This window comes from Xenopus laevis, chromosome 9_10L (genome assembly GCF_017654675.1).
Source record: "Xenopus laevis strain J_2021 chromosome 9_10L, Xenopus_laevis_v10.1, whole genome shotgun sequence".
Taxonomy (NCBI): Eukaryota; Metazoa; Chordata; class Amphibia; order Anura; family Pipidae; genus Xenopus; species Xenopus laevis.
This window is the reverse complement of record NC_054387.1, coordinates 13,917,903-13,939,940: the sequence shown is the minus strand read 5'-3', so window position 1 is coordinate 13,939,940 and position 22,038 is coordinate 13,917,903. Positions and strand designations below refer to the sequence as shown.

General features: G+C 44.0%; 1 protein-coding gene across 5 annotated transcripts; it reads right to left on the bottom strand.

Annotated features, from left to right (window-relative positions):
• Positions 1-2,108: 2,108 nt before the first annotated feature.
• On the bottom strand, positions 2,109-18,856 carry rae1.L (ribonucleic acid export 1 L homeolog). Of its 5 annotated transcripts, none has more exon segments than NM_001097949.1 (13): positions 2,109-2,501; positions 3,322-3,407; positions 4,249-4,443; positions 4,836-4,911; positions 5,091-5,197; positions 6,043-6,150; positions 13,840-13,911; positions 14,544-14,630; positions 15,785-15,871; positions 17,515-17,607; positions 17,927-18,031; positions 18,112-18,208; positions 18,642-18,746. In NM_001097949.1, coding segments are annotated over 12 exon segments (1,107 nt in total). In that variant the 5' UTR covers positions 18,202-18,208; positions 18,642-18,746; the 3' UTR covers positions 2,109-2,500.
• Positions 18,857-22,038: the final 3,182 nt, after the last annotated feature.

Below are 22,038 nucleotides of genomic sequence, written 5' to 3'. Positions count from 1 at the left end.
GAAGTTGCCTCACGAGGAAACTTCAGGCGACTTTGGAAAACGAAGCGCTCAGAGTGCCACCACGCCGGCGATTTACATTCTAGCTGACGGGAGGCAGTTTGGGGAGCAGTAACGTAACTAGAGGGGGCGGGCCCTGGTGCAAAACGTGCAGCCGGGCCCACGCCCCCCTCTGTACGCAACTATCTTCCCGGAATTCGACAGAGCGCGAGCTGCCGGGGGGCCCTGAGGGGGTGCGGGCCCTGGCCCAACTGCACCCCTGTGGTTCCGCCACTGTTGGGGAGATTAGTCGCCCGAAGAAGAGGAGACTTGTCGATGGGTGACTAATCTCTCTGATTCTGAGCGTGTGCCCTGACCCTGATATTGTAAACTAATTTTGTAATACCATTGTCGAGGAAATCCGCACTCGCAGGGCTTACTTGATGATTTAAATCCTTTATTATAGGGAGACTGGCGTTTCGGCTACTAATTTTGAATTCAGGTGTGAGACCCGTTATCTGGAGACCCGTTATCCAGAAAGCTCTGAACTGGAAGGCCGTCTCCCATAGACTCCATTTTACTCAAATTTTTAAAAATGATTTCCTTTTTCTCTGTAATAATAAAACAGAAGCTTGTACTTGATCCCAACTAAGATATAATTAATCCTTATTGGAAGCAAAACAAGCCGATTGGGTTTATTTAAAGGGATACTGTCATGGGAAAAAAATATTTTTTCAAAATGAATCAGTTAATAGTGCTGATCCAGCAGAATTCTGCACTGAAATCCATTTCTCAAAAGAGCAAACAGATTTTTTTATATTCAATTTTGAAATCTGACATGGGGCTAGACATATTGTCAATTTCCCAGCTGCCCCAAGTCATGTGACTTGTGCTCTGATAAACTTCAATCACTCTTTACTGCTGTACTGCAAGTTGGAGTGATATCACCCCCCTCCCCTTTCCCCCCAGCAGCCAAACAAAAGAACAATGGGAAGGTAACCAGATAACAGCTCCATAACACAAGATAACAGCTCCCTGGTAGATCTAAGAACAACACTCAATAGTAAAAACCCATGTCCCACTGAGACACATTCAGTTACATTGAGAAGGAAAAACAGCAGCCTGCCAGAAAGCATTTCTCTCCTTAAGTGCAGGCACAAGTCACATGACCTGGGGCAGCTGGGAAATTGACAATATGTCTAGCCCCATGTCAGATTTCAAAATTGAACATAAAAAAAATCTGTTTGCTCTTTTGAGAAATGGATTTCAGTGCAGAATTATGCTGGAGTAGCACTATTAACTGATGCGTTTTGAAAAAAACATGTTTTCTGATGACAGGATCCCTTTAATGTCTACATGATTTTCTAGTAGATTTAAGGTATGAAGATCCAAATTACAGAAAGATCCATTATCCGGAAAAGCACAGGTCCTGAGCATTCTGGATAACAGGTCCCTTACCTGTGTAAGCAAATAATTCTAACTTTTAAAAATGATTTCTTTTTTTCTAAAATAGGGGGCAAACCATGCCATTGGTTTATTGGTAATGTTTAAATGATTTAAGGACACTTAGGGGGTTATTTATTATAATCCAAATTTTTATGATTATTTCATTTAAAAAAGTCTGAGCAAACTAAAAGCCACCATTTGACCGTATCTATTTAAAAAAAAAAAAAAGCTTGATTTAATCGGATTGGGGGAAAAACTCGATAAAATCGTGCGAAAACAAGAATCATACTATTATTTCTGATTTTTTTTTTTAACTGAATTGCTCTATTTTCTTGGGCTTCTTCCCTAAAAGCATGAATTTTTCAGATTTTCGTCCAAAAAAAGTTGGATTTTCAGGCTAATTCCAGCGCAGACCACAGAAACTTCCAAATAGGATAGGTACCTCTCCCATTGACTTATATACAACCTCGGCCGGTCTGAGATGCCGGATTTTCAGGTTCTGATTTTTTCCATTCTTGGGGTATAATAAATCTCAAAAAAAAAAAAAAAGTTTTTTTTCCCACTAAAAATTCAGATGTCATTTACGTATGCAAATTAGGATTCGGATATATACAAATGAATCCAATGCCTACGATTCTTCTAGGCAACATCATCTCTTTCATATTACATGACAATATGTAAATAAACAGATTTCATAAAAAGAACTTTATTGAAATATAAAACAAAACCCGAAAAGACATCAAAAAGTTCATACATTAACATCCGTTTATGGTTTAAGGCAAGTTGATCTATTAGCATGCTGCTCCAATACGCTCACGACGGATGCAGAGAATCCAGAAAGAAGACAATATTAGGGTCTCTTGTGACATCAGTGAATGCAGGGCAAGCTGTAGAGAAACTGTCCTTGTTCTGTACACGGTTTCAACAAAAATCTCCGAGTCTGCTCCGACCCAAAGGAATGGCAGCATGAGAATGTGGTCAGTGCGAGGGACAACATTGATACCAGTTGTAAGCACTGTGCTTGAGCAGTAAGGAAAATTCATAAATCTTATACTTTCCCCACGGTGGGGGCTTATCACCTGTAACACAAGAAGATTGGTTTACAAACAGGATTAACAATTTGGTGGTACATGTTAAGCAGCTCATGTTATTCCCCCCCCATGGCTACTGATAATCAAAAAGAGCCTTTCGACTGTACGAATGAGGCAGACCATGGAAAGAATCTCTGCAACTGATATTTTAGACCAGAGAAGCACAGGCAAAGTACTTAGATTATTCAGTATACAGAAATACAGAGAAATTCTGTTACCTGCATTGTGGATACAGGGGAAGCCATTCACTGGCCATAAGACTATCAATTATGATCTTTTTTGGAAAAAATCTTTCCAAGAAAAATCGTTTGTTTCAATAGAGCTGAACCATCAGATATACAGATAGAAACAATGGAATTCTACCTGTATCTGACGATTCAGCACTAACAATGGCCGATGTTTGGGTCTCCTTAAAGGCACCCGATGAAAATTTTCCGTCAAACCTGATCGACGAGCCGACTGATATCCAAGCCTTCTGCTGATATCGGTCGGCTATTTTTCCACCATACACGCACTGAATATCGTATGAAAATTTGTTGTTTTGTAAGATATTATCTGTGTGTTTATGGCTATGGCAACAGCCAGGGAAATCATAGACGTTGACACCATCTAGTGGGTGAAATGCTTATTGCCTCAAAAGAGAGATTATTGGACAGACAGCACCACTTATAAACAAGGCATATTTCATAAAAGCCTACTTCATTTGCATATAGGATACAGACAGAAAGAGTCACAGTTTTAGCCCAGTGAGTGGTGCAATAACCCCATGGGCCCTGTGTCCCCAAAGAGCCAGACACACTACACTTACTATTTCTTGTTCCGGGGTTTCAATTCTTCAGCGGCGTTACGCAAGAAGATATAGTTCTTCTTCTGTGGATTGTAGAATTCATGCCCCTGTAAAGAGAGAGAAATAAAGAGATATGGGGAGCACTACTCACACTCTTCAGGTGTTGTTGCATACGGTGGTGCTATTCCTTAGACGCACGGCCACGTCCACATGCAGCAAAAGGAAAGCTTCTTGCTGTGCAAATAATCCTTTATTATAGCCAGTTTTACCACCCCCGAAACGTTATTCTGTACTTGGAGTGGTAAAACTGGCTAAAATAAAGGGTTCTTTGCACAGCAAGAAGTGCTTGACTTTTCTGTGACATTTTCCTGTAAAGAGAGAGTCATTCAGATTACACACACACAAACTTACGTTTTAGATTGTTTAGTGGGGGTCCCTCAGGGCTCGGTATTGGGTCCACTTTTATGTAACTTGTTCATTAATAATTAAGGGGAGGGGATTGTAAGTAAGGTAATGTATCAGTGTTTGCAGATGACACAAAACTATCCAGCCCAATTAAATCCATGCAGGATGTGGTATCCTTGCAGCAGGATCTTAACAAACTGGCAATCTGGGCAGCTAAGTGGCAAATGAGATTCCATGTTGATAAATGTAAAGTCATGCACCTGCACATGTAAAAATATCCAAGCCAATATCCAATCTACACAATCTAATCTATTGTGGAGTGCTCACCTCCCAGATAAACACTTTTGTAGTGTCAGATGCTGTACTGGACTCCTGTCGGGCCATAACAAAAAAGATACCAGCAGCAGACTGAATTAAATTGCAATAGCGCACTATTACAATTTAATTCAGGGTGCTGCTAATATCCAATCTATACACAGAGCTTTTAGTTGTAACGCAAACCTAATGCTCGTGCAAGTGTAAGGCACTGACACAAAGACCCACCTTGGACCAGTCATAGCTAGAAGAATAGGCGAAAATATTTCCATTGTGGTTGAAAGAACAAGCAGAGATTGGCTGGTCCAGCTGCTCCGAAGTCTTCAGTTTGGTCCGGGCATCTTTGTCCCAGAAACTGAATCGTCCATCTGAGCCGACCGTAGCCAAAGTGCCGTGTACAGGATGGAAAGCGATGCCATTTACCTGCATAGGAAGACGGGAGAAACAAACCAACAGCTAAAATTTAAGATCCCCTTTTATTGCTCCATTCTGTTCACCAGATTGTTCCATCACTTGACACAGTGTGATGTTTAGCATTGTGCATGCCTGGCAGAATATACAGTATATAGGTTATGCAGCAAAAATGTAGGGGTGCATTGTCAAAGGGCTGCTGGAATAGTAAACACACACACACAGACATAATATGCATTGCTTCTAGTCTTAGTTATACTTCCAATTAATATCTTTCATTAAAAAAGTACATGAAAGATAGGCACAGATTTAATTGAAATATTTGCCACTATCCTAGCACAAAATGTCTATATTTTCGTGCATGCAAACAGCCCATGTGTTGAATAGTTCATGTTAATACTTACAGCATAGATATCTTGAGGGGCTGTTGTGTTCGTGCCATTGGAGCGGTGGCATTTAAATGTGAAGTTGTCTTTGGCTCTATTGGAAAAGAACAGATGCATCAGGAATTCTCCCAAATATTTAAACGTTGAAAGATCCCTGGTTTACAGTATGCACAGACAATAGGGAGACGCTGCACCACAAAACACCTAGCATTCCACTGGGTACTGGGAGTTGCAGGCAGTTAGTTGGCCGTTACTAGTTTAGAGGGTACTTACGGATTGGGAGGGTTGATGTAATGAATTGCGACTCTTCCTTCGATACTTCCAAGTGCAAAGCCCGTTGGCTTGTTCTGCTTGTCTTTAAATATGGCGACACAGCGGTGCTGTCAGAACAAACAGAATTCATAGTCACCCTAAGGAAGGTCACTGTAGCAAAAGTCTGGTATCAGCCTTTAAAGGAATTGTTCATGTAAAAATAAAAACTGGGTAAATAGACAGGCTGTGCAAAATAAAAATAAATGTTTCTAATATAGTTAGTTAGCCAAAAATGTAATGTATAAAGGCTGGAGTGACTGGACGTGTAACATAAAAGCAAGAACACTACTTCCTGCGTTTCAGCGCTCCTGGTTTACACTGATTGGTTACCAGGCAGTAACCAATCAGTGACTTGAGGGGGGGTACATTGGTCATAACTGTTGCTTTTGAGCTGAAGTCTAAGGATCAATTGTAAACTCACTGAACAGACATGTTCCATGTGGCCCCCCTTTCAAATCGCTGACTAACTCAAGAGTTGGAGAGCTGAAAAGCTGAAAAGCAAGAAGTTGTTTTCTGGTTATTATATTAGACATCCAGTCACTCCAGCCTTTATAATAAAAAATCTTTCTATGTATCTAGATTTCTTTCTCTAGATTCTAGAATTATCAATGACCTTTCGCTTCCAATTCTTTCTAATATGTATATCTAGAATTACCTCTACCAACCCTTTCCTTCATCTGTTTATTCCTCCCTTTAATCTCTAACTCCCCTCTCCACGTTTAGCTCTACAGTCAACCTCCACCACAACTCACAGTTATTTCCCTTCCTCCTTTTGTGAACATGTGCCTGTTCTGTGGGAGACAACCCCCTATTTTCACAAATGTGTCCCTTCGCCAATTCCTACCAACGTCAGCAGAGAAGGAATCCAGTCTGTTGTGCCAGTATTGTACCCAGGGTCCTTTGCAACCATTACCTGATGTTTGAGGGGAGAGTCTATTCTTCTGAATTCCGAGGGCTGGTTCTCAAGCTGATACACTATTAACCCTCTCTCTGCAGTGGCCACAACAGCCATAGGGTACACCTAAAGAAAAAAATACATTAGGATGATAAAGAGGACTAACTGCCTCATTTAACCTGTACGCACTGTATATACACCACTAAAAATATATGGATTTCAGGGATGAGTCTGTAGGTTCCTTCTAACTACCAAACATGGTGAGGGTTTGCCTGGGCTACAAAGTTAGCAATTTGCTTCAATGGTGGTGGCCAAGATTTTGGTACCCCTACCAAGTTGTTCTCTTTTATCTCCTTCAATACGAGTTCATAGTACAATATATATATAATATATGATAATAACAGGATTTTTTGATACTCACCGTTAAATCCTTTTCTCTGTAGTCGATAGGGGGACACAGGGACTCTTGGTTTAAGCTCCACCCTCCAGGAGGCAGGACACTATTAATAAAATTAAAATTAAGGGGGCGTGCCCATATAGTGGCTTAACCCCACATGCTGTAGCATTCCTTCAGTTGGTACCAAAGAGACTGCTGAAAGATAAACTGTATCAATACTCAACTAGCAAACCAGTAAATCAGGAAAACGTTTCCATAAGACCAAGTGGTCAACATTTCGCTCAGGGTTGGGAAGCCCTGTGTCCCCCTATCGACTACAGAGAAAAGGATTTAACGGTGAGTATCAAAAATCCTGTTTTCTCTGTCGTCTAAAGGGGGACACAGGGACTCTTGGGGACTTAACAAAGCAGCCCAGACAGCAGGGTGGGAGCGAATACAGAAAAGGCAAAGACACGTTACTGTACCACAGTGTGTAGTACTTTGCGGCCAAAAACGGCTTCCGCTGATGAGAACGTGTCCAGTCTGTAGAATTAGTGAATGTATGAACCGAGACCCAGGTGGCTGCTCTGCAGATCTGGTCCAAGGAGGCCGAGTTGCGCCAAGCCAGGAAGCACCCAAGGATCGTGTGGAGTGAGCTCGAACATTGGCAGGAGGAGTTCTGCCCTTAGCTAGGTAGGCTTGTCTGATGGTTTTCTCTGATCCAACGTGCGATGGTAGTCTTGGAAGCTGACAGGCCCTCCGAGGCCCGGACGGAATGACAAAAAGGGCTTGAGAGCGCCGATAGATTTAGAACGGTCCAAGGTACCAGCGAAAGTGCTCTGACCACATCCAGACTGTGAAATCTCCGTTCCTTGTCATTCTTGGGTTCCGGACAGAGAGATGGAACCACAATCTTCCTGGTTGACGTGAAACGAGGACACGACCTTAGGCAGGAAGGAAGGCACAGTCCTCAGGACTGCCTTGTCCCTATGGAAAACCAGCAGAGACGGATCACAAGATAAGGCACCTATTTCCGATACCCTGCGAGCAGATGAAATGGCAACAAGGAAGGCAGTTTTCCAGGTAAGCCACTGTTCCAGGGACGACACCCAGAGGTTCGAAGGGAGGGTCAAGGAGAGCCTCCAAAACGAGGTTGAGATCCCATCCAGGGACTGGTGATCGATAAGGTGGAACGATATGTTGTACTCCCTGTAGGAAGGTGCGGACTGAATCGTCTAGGGCTAGACGAGACTGGAAAAGGACAGAGAGGGGCAGACACTTGGACCTTCAGGGAACTGAGCTTCAGACCGAGTCGAAACCTCGCTGTAGAAAGGATAAGATCCTGGGAATATTGCAATCATGGAAGGAAAACTTTGATTCCTCGCACCAAGTTGCCAGTAGCTGCGCCAGACCCCTGTGGTAGGCTTTAGAAGACGTAGCTTTGCGTGACTTCAGCATAGTGGCAATCACATCGTCCGCTATACCTTACGTCTCCAGATGGCCGCTCAACAGCCATCCCGTCAAAGCGAACAGTCCGGATTGTGGTGAAATATGGGACCTGCTGGAGAAGATCGCTCCTGGGAGGGAGGCGAACTGGTTGAGCTATGGACATGTCCTGAAGATCCGTAACCACGTTCTCCTGGCCAATACGGAGCTATCACTATGACCGTCGCACAGGATTGCTTGATTTTCTTCAGAACCCGAGGAAGCATTGGAAACGGAGGGAAGACATAAGCCAGGTTGAAACTCCAGACTTGTGTCATGGCGTCCACCCCCCAGCGCCGTCGGATCCCGAAAACGGGCGTAAAAGGCTGGAACTTTGCGGTTGGCTCTGGATGCCATGAGGTCGACTTGAGGACGTCCCCACCTTTTCACTAGGTCTGTGAACACCGCGGGATGAAGTTCCCATTCTCCCGGATCCAGCTGGTTCCGACTGAGAAAGTCTGCTTGCCGTGTTGTCCACTCCCGGAATGTGTATGGCCAGATATCCTGACTGAGCTGAGCTCTGCCCAGGCTAGGATTTGTACCACCTCCGCTAGGGAGGCTTTGCTGCGGGTACCTTCCTTGTCTGTTGATGTAAGCGACGGTTGTGGAGTTGTCGCTTTGGACGCGGACGGACTTTGTTTGGAGTAGGGGAGACCAATGTCTTAGGGCAAGCTTGACTGCCCGAAGCTCCAGGACGTTGATGTGTCGCCTCGTTTCTGTGGGAGACCAACGGCCTTGTACCGACGAGTTGTTCCACGTGGCGCCCCACCCGAGGAGACTTGCGTCTGTCGTTATCACGGTCCAGTCCGGAGTTGCCCAGGACTGGCCCGTCGTCAGATTGTGGTGGTTCAGCCACCAGAGGAGTGACTCCCGTGTTGTCTGCTGTAGAAGAATCCGTTGGGACAGGGGACCCCCTTTCCATCCCGACAGAACGTTGGCCTGTAGAGGTCTCAAATGGATTTGAGCAAAGGGAACCGCTTCGATGGACGAGACCATCAGACCGAGTACCTTCATTGCGAGGTGGACTGTGGGGTGCCGGTCTTGAAGGAGGAGATTGACTTGCGCTCTGATCTTCCTCTGCTTGTCCAGGGGCAGCGAGACACGTTGAGTCAGTGTATCGAATTGGAGACCCAGGAATAGCATTTGGTGACTGGGTGTCATGCTGGATTTGTTCCAGTTGATGGTCCACCCGAAGCTCTGAAGCAGCGATATCGCTTGTTGCATGTCCCTTCTGCTCTTCTCTAGTGTTGGAGCCTTCAGGAGAAGGTCGTCCAGGTAAGGTGTGATCGATATTCCGTGGAGTCGTAGGGTTGCTGCCGTCACTGACATGAGTTGGTGAACACTCTGGGGGCAGAGGAGAGGCCGAATGGGAGTGCCACAAATTGGTAATGGAGATTTCGGAATGCGAATCTGAGAAAACGATGGTGAGGAGGCCAGATTGGAACGTGGAGATACGCGTCCTTGATGTCGAGGGACATCATCCAGTTGACCTGGTTCCATTCCTCGGATGACTGACCTGAGAGTTTCCATTTTGAACCGGACTGACCGTATGTGTTTGTTGAGGAATTTCAGGTCCAATACTGGTCGGAAGGACCCGTCCTTCTTTGGAACCAGGAACAGATTGGAGTAAAATCCGCAAAATGTTTCTGACGGGGGAACTGGAATGATCACTCCATTCTGTTCCATGCTCGTAATGCAGTCCAAGAAGGCTCGGCCCTTGGCTGGGTTGGAGGGGACTCTGGACATGAGAAATTTTCGGGGAGGAAGAGAAGCGAAGTCCAGGTGGTAGCCCTCGGAAACGATTTCGGTTACCCAAGCGTCTGACGAGTATCGTATCACACCTCCCGGAATCTCAGCAATCGTCCCCCTAGCGGTTGCAGTGACCCCGGAGGGGGTGACCCGTCATCCTGAAGTGGCCTTGTCGGCTGGAGACTTGTTGTGGAATTTGTTGTTCTTCCACGATGGCCGTCCCTTGTCGTTTGGTTTAGAGCGAAACTGAGAACGTTGGGGAGGACTGTGCCGTCTGGAAAAAACGTCCAGTGTGGCCGCGAAAGGACCGACCGCGCCTGGAGGAAGTCGTGGGTCTTGACTTGCTTTGGGGGAGGAAGGTGCTCTTCCCTCCCGTGGCCTGTGAGATTATCTTTTCGAGCTCCTCACCAAAAAGTCGCTGTCCCTTGAAGGGTAGTGAGGTAAGGGACTTCTTGGAACTGACATCCGCAGACCAGTTCTTCAGCCAGAGCGTTCTGCGTGCTGCGACGGAGAGCGCTGATGTGCGGGCAGTAATCTGTGCTGTAATCCAGGGAAGCGTCGCACAAGTAAGCTGCTGCCTCCGCGAGGGACTGTGCGGAAGGCAGGATGTCAGCTCTGGGGATGCCATCTTGAATATCAGCAACGAGGGATTCTGCCCATGCCTGAATGGCTCTCGCTACCAGGCTGAGGCGAGAGCTGGACGAAGGGTTGAGCCAGCGGATGAGTAGACTGCCCTGAGGAAACCTTCCAGACGTCTGTCAGATGGGTCCTTGAAGGCTGCGGCGTCCGTGACTGGTAACGCTGTGGATTTAGATAATCTCGAAACTGGTGCGTCCACAGTTGGAGGCAGTGACCATTTCTCTACCAAGTCCTTGGGGAATGGATAGGATTTCGAAAATTTCCAAGTAGCTTGGAACTTGCGCTCCGGCGAATTCCATTCCTCTTGTATTATGTTAAGGAGTTGGTCATGCGAAGGAAAACATGCAGAAGCTTTGTGTTTTCTTTTAAACAGGTTAGAAGATGAAGCCTGTTGTTCAGGTGTCTGTGTGATTTTTAGCACGTCCATCACCCCCTTGATAATGCCCTCTACGTCGTGAGGGAGTTCCTTGCTTTTGGAATCTTCCGCATTATCCTCCTCTGCTTCTGAGGAAGCATCAGAAGGTGGGAGTTCCCCCTCTGAATGAGAAAAATCCTCTCCAGCTGACGAGACGTCAGAGGGGTATGGGTGTCGGTGTCACCCCTGGAGCTGGGAAGCCTTTTACGCTTTCCACTGGCTTTGTGACCTAGTTTGGCTAGGGCTTTGCCCAAATTGGTGGCAATGGAAGGAAGGCCCTGCAGGGATGCCAGGGATTGGGAAAGTTGAATGGCCCATAGGGGGGCAGGGGGTTCTGAGGAAGTGCCCGCTACCCCATCCATTGCATCCAAATCCTGTGCGGTTTCCCCAGATTCAGGGACCGTTGGGATGGACCCCTGGGTGGGCGCTGGACCCTGCCCCTTTGAACAAGATCTGCAGAGCGGGTCAGCCTGGCCCCCAGGGATTTTTAGGTGGCAGTTTTTGCAGGTAAAGTAAGTCACCTGTGCTGCTGGTGCTCTCCCCCCAGCCCTGGGGAAAAGTCCCCCTGACTTACCTTCTGCCATGTGAACAGTGGCTGAGGTACCTGCTGAAGTAATGGCCGTCAGGAATGTGCTTTGTAAAAGGGTGCCTAGAGGTAACCCAAGACTGCTGCCTGAAGGTAGAAGCCTAATCCCCAAGAGCAAGTGGCTCCCGTGGCTCCGGGTCAGGAGGAGGAGGGCTGCTGGCAGAGTGGAAGCAGGAGAGGAGGATACAGTAAGCGGCAGCTTACTGTGACTGCGGGAAGTGGCGGGAGGAAGTTCCGCGCCTTCTGAAGCCTCCTCTACGCTTCGCGCCGAAAAAACAAAATGGCGCCTGGAACGCATCAGCGCGATGCGTTCCACTGCGCGCAGGAGAAGGGCGCGCGACTTCACCAACAGCCTGCCTGTGTGGGAGACCGTCGGAGGGAGCAGTGAATACATCGCTTAGTGCAGCTAGGTCTGGGCTGGGGTGAGGGGAGAGCACGCCAGAACACGAGTAGAATATTATATCATACTCACTGCTGGCTCTTCACCGGTCAGAACATCTGCTGGCCCCAGTAGGTTGCAGGGATTTTTCTGTGCAGGTCGGTTATAGCCTAGAGGGCTAGAATATGACCCCGGTGAGAGATCCCTCGAGGGGGGGGTACACTCAAGGGACAGGCAGTCCTGCCCTGGTGACACCCCATAGATATGCTTCTGTCTTGAAGCTGGTATCCATCCTCCTTGAAGCAGGACACTTTTAAAACTGAAGGAATGCTACAGCATGTGGGGTTAAGCCACTATATGGGCACGCCCCCTTAATTTTAATTTTATTAATAGTGTCCTGCCTCCTGGAGGGTGGAGCTTAAACCAAGAGTCCCTGTGTCCCCCTTTAGACGACAGAGAAATATATATAATACACAAAATATCATGTAAATTATATCCTTATAAATGCGAGTTCTGATGTCATCAGTTATAAACGGTGAGTTCTGTGGTCATTTCTGTCACATGACTCACTGAAACTTGTGTATTATAATAAACAAAGTACCCCAAGTTACAAAATATGAGGATATTAGAAGTTACCTAGGAGTTCCATGACCTGTATAAAAACACTCGGCCTTCAGCCTCGTGTTTTTATATGGTCATGAAACTCCTCGCTAACTTAAAATATCCTTTTATTTTACAAGAGGGGGTACTTTATTCACTATATATGCTGTGGTAGAGTGACGAAAACAATGTGGGAAAAGATGTGTTTTCCCTTTAAGTTCACCATAGTAGGAGAGGTAGGCACCACGAAGGGTGTTACTAAACAGAGAATAGGTTCTCTGTTTAAAAGCTTTGGTTGCCAGGTCCTGGAAGCTGGAGTATTCTGGAAAGAACAGGCAAGCCAGGTACTCCAATCCAGAAGTCCAGCTCATGGATTAGAGCTCACCTTCCACAGGAAGGCTGTCCTGTGGAAAGGTATTTAGTTCTAGTGGGCCTGTAAGGAAGCTCTCTCAGAGCAGGACACAGAGCAGGACACAGAGCAGGAAGGACACCTGCCTGTGTGAGGAACTCCCACAGGGGCTGGGGTGCCATTTGCTTCTGCAAGGTGCAGAGAGAGGAGACCAAGTGACAGAGGGTCTGTCTGACTGACTGAGGAAAGCTAGGAGGCTGAGTAATCCCCCCAGAAGATTTGTGAGTACAGGGGTGACCCCTACTTATGTGTTTGCTTACTGGTAGTCCACAAGGGGCCCAGTTTAGTAAGGGAACTCTTCATGTGTAAAGGTAGCGCCCAGTGGGCAGGATTTATTTTTATTATTTGTTTTGTATCCTGAAATGGTCACCCCTGTGTGTAAATAAACTGCCTTAAAGAGAAGAGAAGTGTCTGTCGTGGATCCCGCAGCTTACAATGCTCATAAAAAGGTCACTATAAACCACTCACTAATCACAGGTTACATAGTTAAATACATCTAGATGCACATACATCAAGGGTCGAAATCGACCAATTGAAATTTATTAATAAAATCAAATTTTTAAAACTCGGGTGAATAGTATCGACCCTAAAGCTCGAAACGAATAAGAATCTAATTTAAAAAACTGGATTCGAGTTTTTTTCTCAATTGTCAGGAAGGCGGCAAACAACTCAAAATTGATCCCTGGACCTCTCCCATTGACTTAAACAGCAGACCGCCAGGTTTTAGGTGGCGAATAGTCGAATTTGAGTTCTTAAAGGGCCAGAGTATGATAAATCTCAAAAATCTAATCTAAAACTCGAATCGAATTTGAATAACTCCCTAGTCGAATTTGACAGTTTCAAATGTTCGAATTTTCAATTCGACCCTTGATAAATCTGCCCCCTAATGTTGCGGTTTAACTACTACCCTCACATTACAAAACTGGTGATTGCAAAGTATACAACCTCAAGTCACAGATCATGTTGTTAGTATTCCAACAACTGATAGTAAAGAGGCACGTCATTGCAATGTGCTGATGCACTGCTTACATAGTCTGAAGAGTTGCCACTGGGTGGTGCCAACTTCTGCAGAGAATAGGTAGGTGCCATACAAGTAAAATAACTCCACCTGTAGTGTAGTACTATTGCCATTCCAGAATCAAAATATGCACAATGATCAAATGTAACCCTAACTTACCACATCAGCACAGTAACATCGTTCTGGGAGTTGTAGGGTCAGCAGTGGGTTTGGTGATCTTGTGTCCCAAAACTAGAAACACATACAATAAAAATATTCTCTTGAATTTATGCAAGGAATTATGCTGCTCCACAAAAATGCACCAGGTTAGGTCAATTTAAGTCGCTAGTGTGATCTAGGGATGCACCGAATCCAGGATTCGGTTTGGGATTCTGCCTTTTTCAGCAGGATTAGGCCGAATCCTTCTGCCCGGCCAAACTGAATCCGAATTTGCATATGCAAATTAGAGGTGAGAAGGGAAATCACGTGACTTTTTGTCACAAAACAAGGAAGTAAAAAATGTTTTCCCCTTCCCACCCCTAATTTGCATATGCAAATTAGGATCCAACCAAATCTTTTGTGAAGGATTTGGGGGTTGCCTAATCCAAAATAGTGGATTTGGTGCATCCCTAGTGTGATCCCATCCATATTAGGGTTGGCAGACTGGTAGTGAGTAAATAAATGTGTATAGCAGCATGATAATTAAGGGAAATTTAGTGGCATACAATGGGGCCACTGAGAGCATGTCTTTTCTGTATTAGTATATATGCACATTTCATTTGGAGATCCCAGGAAGATTAAACATTAAAAAAATAATAAAAATAAATAAAAAACATATAGGAATTGTATCAATATTACATTAACTAAGACAAATGCAGATTTACCTTTAAACTTTTATCCCAGCCACCAGTCATGATGCAACTATAATTTGGAGCCTTTACCCAATGCACAGTCTTTATAGGGGCTTCATGCTGAGGAAACAAATAAAGGTTAAAAGGCTAAAAAAAAAAAAAAAAGTTGCACATTCTAAGAACAAAACTGAATATAATAAACATTGTAGTGCAGTTCTGTGCAAGGCCTGTCCAACTTCTGTGATCCTTCTAGAACTCAACAGCCCAGCACTGCTTTATGGTAGGTCACACACCAACTTACCTGCCTTGCAAGACTTCGTGCTGCGTTTTTTTCTGGGTCACTGTTTGGTACGTACTTAATTATATGTCTTAATGACTTTGCAATTGTACATTGTTGTAATCATATTCTTTATTAAACCACTTATTTGCATACCTTAAGTGTCTGTATTAATGATGTGTTGTGTAGAGAAACTTTTTGTAATTTGTATAATTTTTCTCTCTCTTTGGGTTGACTCTTGCACCCTTTGTTAAATTTGTATAAAAGGAGTGCCATCCATTAATTGTTGTTTTCTGGGCCTATACATATACGCTCAGGATTAGAACACAAGTCTCACAAGATTATCTATCGGTTCAATGACATTATTGCATTGCAACTCAGGAAAGTCTGTGTCTGATTAAACTATGAATGTGTGTGCCGGAGAGATACGAAAGATCAGTTGTGTCTAAGCAAACATCATCGGTGAAAATTTAAAAATAAATCCGTGAAATCTTAGTCTCTAATGAGATTAAAAAGGTAATAATGTGATAACTATCTTTTTCTAAATAATATTTTCATTTGTGCATTGGAGCCTCCAATATATTTTGGTAAGGGTTCTGGCACACGGGAAGATTTGTCAGCCACAGCAGCAAAGACTTAAATGCAGGAGTCAAATCTGTGCCATTAGCCCAAGAGTGCCCATGCGGGATCTACTTTTATTGATGTTGTCCCATTATGATCTACATCCATAAAATCACAGTTAGCATTCTGTTCCATGGAAAATATTACTCATATATTATATTAATGTATAAGAGAATTTATATAACTATTTTTAAAAAACAACTATTTCTTATGTAACCTAAGACTAAAACAGAAGGGTTATTTAGTCAAGCTGTTTTTCACAGTGTCTTGAGATCTACTGATCACCAACTAAAGGTCTACTGGTAGATCCAGATCTAGCTTTTGGATTCCCCTACATAGCCCTAAGTGGACAAAACATGCTAAAGTCTGACCATACCTGTGCAACTTGTATTGACTGGTTGCTGTTAAGATCCCACATTTTGGCAGTTTTATCACATGAGGCTGTAAACACTTTGGTCCCGTCCTGTAAATACAAAGTCAAGATTACAAAGAGGAAGAGAAGTAGCACAGATGTTCCAGGCTAGGACTAACGGTGGCCATAGACGCAAAGATCCGCTTGTTTGGCCACATCGGCAAACGAGCGGATCTTTCCTCGATATGCCATAACAAACATGGCTATATCGGGGGGTAATCTGATTGTTCGGCCGTATGGCCGAACGATCCGATAACGATGTGCCGTGGGCTCCGGCGGGATCAGTCGGGTCAAAATCAAACCTGACCGATCGTCCAAACGACCGATCTCCGCCGGACGAAAGATGTGGGCACACGATCCGAAAATCGTACGAATCCTCGATTCGTACGATAGGATCTGTGTGTCTATGGCCACGTTAAGGGCAAGCAATTCAAATTAAGAAGGTAAATACAGATCATCATATAGTAGTTGGGATGCACCGAATCCACTTTTTTGGATTCGGCCGAACCCCCGAATCCTTCACAAAAGATTCGGCTTAATTAGGGGTGGGAAGGGAAAAACATTGTTTACGTCCTTGTTTTCTTACAAAAAATCACGCAATTTCCCTCCCCGCCCCTAATTTGCATATGCAAATTAGGACTTGGATTCGGTTTGGCCAGAAGGATTTGGTCGAATTCGAATCCTGCCGAAAAAGGCCGAATACTGGATTCGGTCATCCCTATGTAGTAGCCATTGATTTCCCTTAATTAAATACACCCTAAACACATATTCAGTGCAAGATCTATTTACAACACGGTTTTCAAAACAGTTGGGACACTGTGTAAAAAGTGAATAATTAACCGGTCACCCATTGAAAATATTTGGAACATTATGAAAGGAAAAATACGACAAAGGAACGTTGAGCAGCTGAAATCCTATATCAGGCAAGAATGGGACAACATTTCACTTTTAAAACAACAGCAATTGATCTCCTTGGTTCCCAAGTAATTACAGAGTGTTGTTAAAGGGGTTGTATGATGTTGAGAGTGATATTCTGAGACAATTTCCAAATGGTTATCATTTTCTATTTTTTTGTGGTTTTTGAATTATTTAGCAGTTCTCCAGTCTGCTATTTCAGCAATCTGGTTGCTAGCATCCAAATTACCCTAGCAACCATGCATTGATTTAAATAAGAGACTGGAATATGAACACCAGAGGGCCTGAATAGAAAGGCGATTAATAAAAAGTAGCAATAACAATACATTTGTAGCCTTACAGAGCATTTGTTTTTCGATGGGGTCAGTGACCCCCATTTGAAATCTGGAAAGAGTCAGGAGAAAAAAGCAAATCCTTCAAAATCTATACAAAAAACATTATGAAGACCAATTGAAAAGTTGCATAGAATCGGCCATTCTATAATATACTAAAAGTTAAATTAAAAGTGAACCACCCCATTCACAAGAAATAGTGATGTAAGACAGTGGGGAACATGGCTCTTTATTGAAACCTGTCGCTTGCATCTCATTCAAAACAAGCAGATATTTTTCAGAAAACAAATAAATAAACCTGTATTCCTGCTTTGGTGTTATTAAAGAGACTACCATAAACTCAAGAAAGGAAAAAGTGACAAATGAGGAGGCTGCTTGGGTGCATCGCATGCAACGGCCAATTAAAATAAAAATGCTTTGTAAAAGTAAGAGTATAATAATACGTACATCACTCCAGCAGACGTCAAGCACAGGACCTGTGTGCATCTGTTGTGCTTTTGGAATGGTCTGTCCATTATCTTGAACTTCCCAGCACCTCACCTGCACAAATAAAGCTCCATGAGCAAGTCAGATTCCTATTGGAAATACATGGTACTTACATGATCCATTCTCCTACTGCCCCTAAGGACTGTACAAGGTTTATTCATTTGCATCTTGTTCCCGAAACATGTTGTGAGATGCACCAATGTAATAAACGGAATAGAAAAGGGTTGTGGTCCACAATCAAAGAGGCAGAGTCTCGACCTCTCCTACATATAGTCCCTGGAGTAAACGATGATACAGTCCACATCGTCTTAATTTCTATACTAATATACAGATGCTGAATGCAACTAAAATCCGACTCATGATCGGCACTCACATCATTGGCCCAGGATCCTGCAATCAGGAAGTTGCCCGGCAGGGTTGGGGGGCTGAAAGAGAGGCACGAGATGCTGTCATCTGGAGGTGATGCCACTTCAATGTCCTGCACAAGAGGAAGGGGCGGTGCTTTAGGAAGGGACGACAGCAGCAACAGCTGAAGATACTTTGATGGAATCCACTTACCTTCATAGGATTGTGGTTATCAGTCGCTGTGCTGCCGAACATACTGCCGCCCCCAGTTCCAAATCCCCCAGGGGTGGAAAACAAACTCATGGTGTTACTTAAACAGAAAGAATATATCATAGTGAATTAGTGGCTTAGCAACGCACACTCAGACCACAGACCGAATGTGAAGTCAGTGCCTTAATCCCCATTTGTTTATTGTCATGTGCCTCAGTCCTTTACTGCACTTCATTCCTGTACCTCAGCCCCTTTATTAAACCTGTGTCTCAGCCCCATTCCTACCCCTGTGCCTCAGCCCTTTCCTACCCCTGTGCCTCAGCCCCATTCCTACCCCTGTGCCTCAGACCTTTCCTACCCCTGTGCCTCAGCCCCATTCCTACCCCTGTGCCTCAGACCCTTTCCTACCCCTGTGCATCAGCCCCATTCCTACCCCTGTGCCTCAGCCCCATTCCTACCCCTGTGCATCAGCCCCATTCCTACCCCTGTGCCTCAGGCCCTTTCCTACCCCTGTGCCTCAGGCCCTTTCCTACCCCTGTTCTTTTCACGGGTCACTCCAGATTTTTCCAAAGCTGTCCCGGATCGCTACTTACACCTCCCGCAATGCTGTTAACTCCACGCTCGTTACCTCCTGTTTTACAGAACAACCAAAGCCACAAGTCACATAACGCGAGACTATGCTGTCACGACTTCACGTAAACGCAGTGACAGATCACGTAGGCGCTTTCTGGGAGTGACGCGCAGAGATGACGTAGTTGCTAGTGAGTGTCGGTAGGCCACGCCCAGTCTATGTTCCCTCTGGCTGCACTTTTTTTTAGAGAACAAGAAAGGAAAGACTTTTAGGAAGTGTTGATATCTGTACATCGTGCCTTCCACCTCCCCACCTCCCCACCTCCCAGTATTCCCTTACAAGACTAAAAAGAAAGACTTTTACTGGTTTGACAACATTTCTTTCCCCAACCAAAGCCACTAAAAGCTGACTAAAATGAGATTTTTTTGCAATGCAGATTGAAGTGTCATCTCTTTTGTCCTTGTACTTGAGGGTCCCAGTGTCCTTGTGAAACAAGAAGGGTTAAGGAAATGAGTGAAATTGAGTTTTGAAATTTCAATGAGTGAAATTTACCAAAAATAAAACTTGTGTTTTCCTCTGGTTCTGACTGGTGCAGGTTCTGTTTGGGGCCCAAAAGGGAGTAGGTGAAGATGGTGCTGGAAGAGGTTTCCCATATTTATAGAGGAGTTAGACCACACTGGCTGTTAAATACAGTTACCCATAACCTTGTGTTTCGGGTAAGGTTGCCACCTGGCCGCTATTTTACAGGCCTGGTCGGTAAAAATTATGGTTGATCCCAATGTTATTAATAGGGAAAAAAAGATAAATATATAGGAATTCCGGTATTTTTTTCCAGAAAAGGTGGCAGGTGAAAATGATGGCTGATCCCATCAAAAAATACAGCCTGGTATTTTTTTTCCAAAAAAGGTGGCAACCCTACAATGTATGGGCTAATTTAGGAGACTAATACTGTGTTGAAATATTGGGGGGTTGTGAGTGCTGATGCAAAATATGGTAATCTTTTCAATACACCTCCTTTATTTTCATACAGGAGAGGACGGTCAGTATGACCTAGTAAAACAAAAAGCGGTTCAAGGAACCACATTGCAAAGTACCCTTACAAGTATCAAATTACAGGGCACCCACCCTTGCCATAATTGTGGACACTGCAGTGGGATCATTGCAGGAGACACGGTTACACATCCCCTGAAGGGTTCTAAGATCAGTATAAGGGGCTGGTTTACTTGCGATACTAAGGCTGTAGTGTACTGCATAAAATGTCCGTGTGGACTCGCTTACGTTGGACAAACGAGTAGATCAATAAAATTACGCTTGAATGAACATAAAAGTACAATACGCAATTACCACCCCCCTGTTGATCAAAAGGATGTAAATGAAACCAATAAAAAAAAAAGGGAAACAGCTTTGGCCAGACACTTTTTCGATAAAGGTCACAGGGTGGCACAATTAAGATGGTTGATTCTTGAGAAGATTACACCAAACAATCAGCAAGATAATAAAAAAAAATTATTACAAAGGGAATGCCACTGGATCTGGGCATTACAAACAAGGGTCCCATGTGGACTGAATGAGGAATTCAATCTAGCTTGTTATCTCTGAGATCCCTTGCTACTTTTAAATATACTTAAAAATGTTAATATGTTGCCTTTCCTCTCTATTTTGCAGATATTGAGAAATTGAATCGATTTGTTGCAAAGGCAAGGTAAAAAATAATCTTTTGATGTGATAAGGTTGAGGGCAAGATAGTGTTTCAAGCCTGGAAAAAATGCTACAATGTTTTTAATGGTTTTAAGCTCTATTAAAGGAATGTTTTAATGTTTATATTGAAATATTATTTAACTTTTTTCACAGGAATTTTTTTCAGTACTCTCAAAAAATTTTGTTCTAAAACATTTTTTTCAATTTTTTTCCAATTTTGTCTAATACCTCGGGAACTTTATTTGGACTTTTTTTGGACTTTTTTCATTTACTTATGGTGATTTCACTGATGATTATTCATGCATAAACGGATTCTCAAATTGTATTAATTAAGTGTTAAGTTATCAATCATCTGTGGGTAAATTCATGAATATGCATTAAGGAATGTTTAAAAGGTTCACTTTGTGGTGTGATTTGCTGTCTGACGAAGGGGCATGCCCCCGAAACGTAACGTTGCAATAAACACGCAGGGCTTTGCCCGCATCCATTGAGCTCTGAGTGCCGGTTTTCTTCTTGCTAACGTGTTTTATTAAGGGTTGCCGATCCCTTTCAACTGTGCACCGGGCCAGCTTATATCGGAGAGGCCAGAGAGTGCTGGTGGGTTTTGGAACTTGGACTAATGGGTATTAACAGTAATCAATCATTTTTATTGTGGTGTCAGAGGCTCCTGGGTATTTCCTTTCTAAAGGGGGCGGGTGAGGGGATGCCATAGGCATCATGGCTAGGGTTGCCACCTGGCCGGTGAAAATGTTGCTTGATGCCAATGTTATTTATAGGGAAAAACTATGAAAATATAGGAAGGCCGGTATTTTTTTCAGAAAAGGTGGCAACCCTAATCGTGGCCCTGTCCTTGAGGTGCTGGTATTGCAATCCTGACAGGAGCTGACCCACTTGTAAAAGATGAAAAAGTTTGGCTCTTAAAATATACATCCCTCCCAGCATTTTGGAAATAGAAAGAGGGACAAAAAGATCTGACACGAGGAGCGCGGCCATGCTCATTTTACAACAGGTTATGAAAGTTTGAACACATTTCTGTGGTTTTTATGTGTTATTACTGTTTTGCCAATGAAGGTGAATTGCCCTTTAAGCTGCAAGTCACAGTTTCCCCAAGAGACCTACTTATCGTAAATTGTTACAATTGTTTCTTTGCTTATCTTAAATAGTTACAAAAGTATTTAAGTGCATCCGCCACGTATTCTGGACTCTCTGCCAAATGCCAATTACGTTTTTAGAAACTTTGTGGGGCAAATTTACTAAAGGGCGAAGTGACTAATGCTGGCGAAAATTCGCCAGCGTGACGTCATTTCGGTACTTCGCCGATTTACTAACGGGCACAGGCGTAACTTCGCTAGCGAAAGAGACACGCTGGCGCTCATTCGCACTTAATGGCCAGGCGAAGTTGCGCTCTGACGAAGGGACGTAACTGCGCAAATTCACTAAGATGCAGATTTTACTGAACGTTACCTTTTGCGCCAGACTTGCCTTCGGCACTTCAGACCAGGTGAAGTGCAATAGAGTAGATAGGACTTCCTCAAAATTTAGTTGAAAATTTATCTAAGTCCCAAAAAACGCTGGCGTCTTTTCATTTTTTCAGGGTGATGTGTAGGGCAATATAACAACTCTATTTTATTTTATTAAGCTTCCCTGGGCTTATCTAGTGT

What these genes read in the sequence shown, in the direction of transcription:
- rae1.L (XM_018233889.2), bottom strand. Translation starts at nt 18,201, where the DNA reads ATGAGTTTGTTTTCCACCCCTGGGGGATTTGGAACTGGGGGCGGCAGT. An exon ending in GCTGGGATAAAAGTTTAAAG is followed by an intron (nt 13,912 to 14,543) that starts GTAAATCTGCAT and finishes ATGTGTTTCTAG; the next exon opens with TTTTGGGACACAAGATCACC. An exon ending in GATGTTACTGTGCTGATGTG is followed by an intron (nt 6,151 to 13,839) that starts GTAAGTTAGGGT and finishes TTTTTTCTTTAG; the next exon opens with GTGTACCCTATGGCTGTTGT.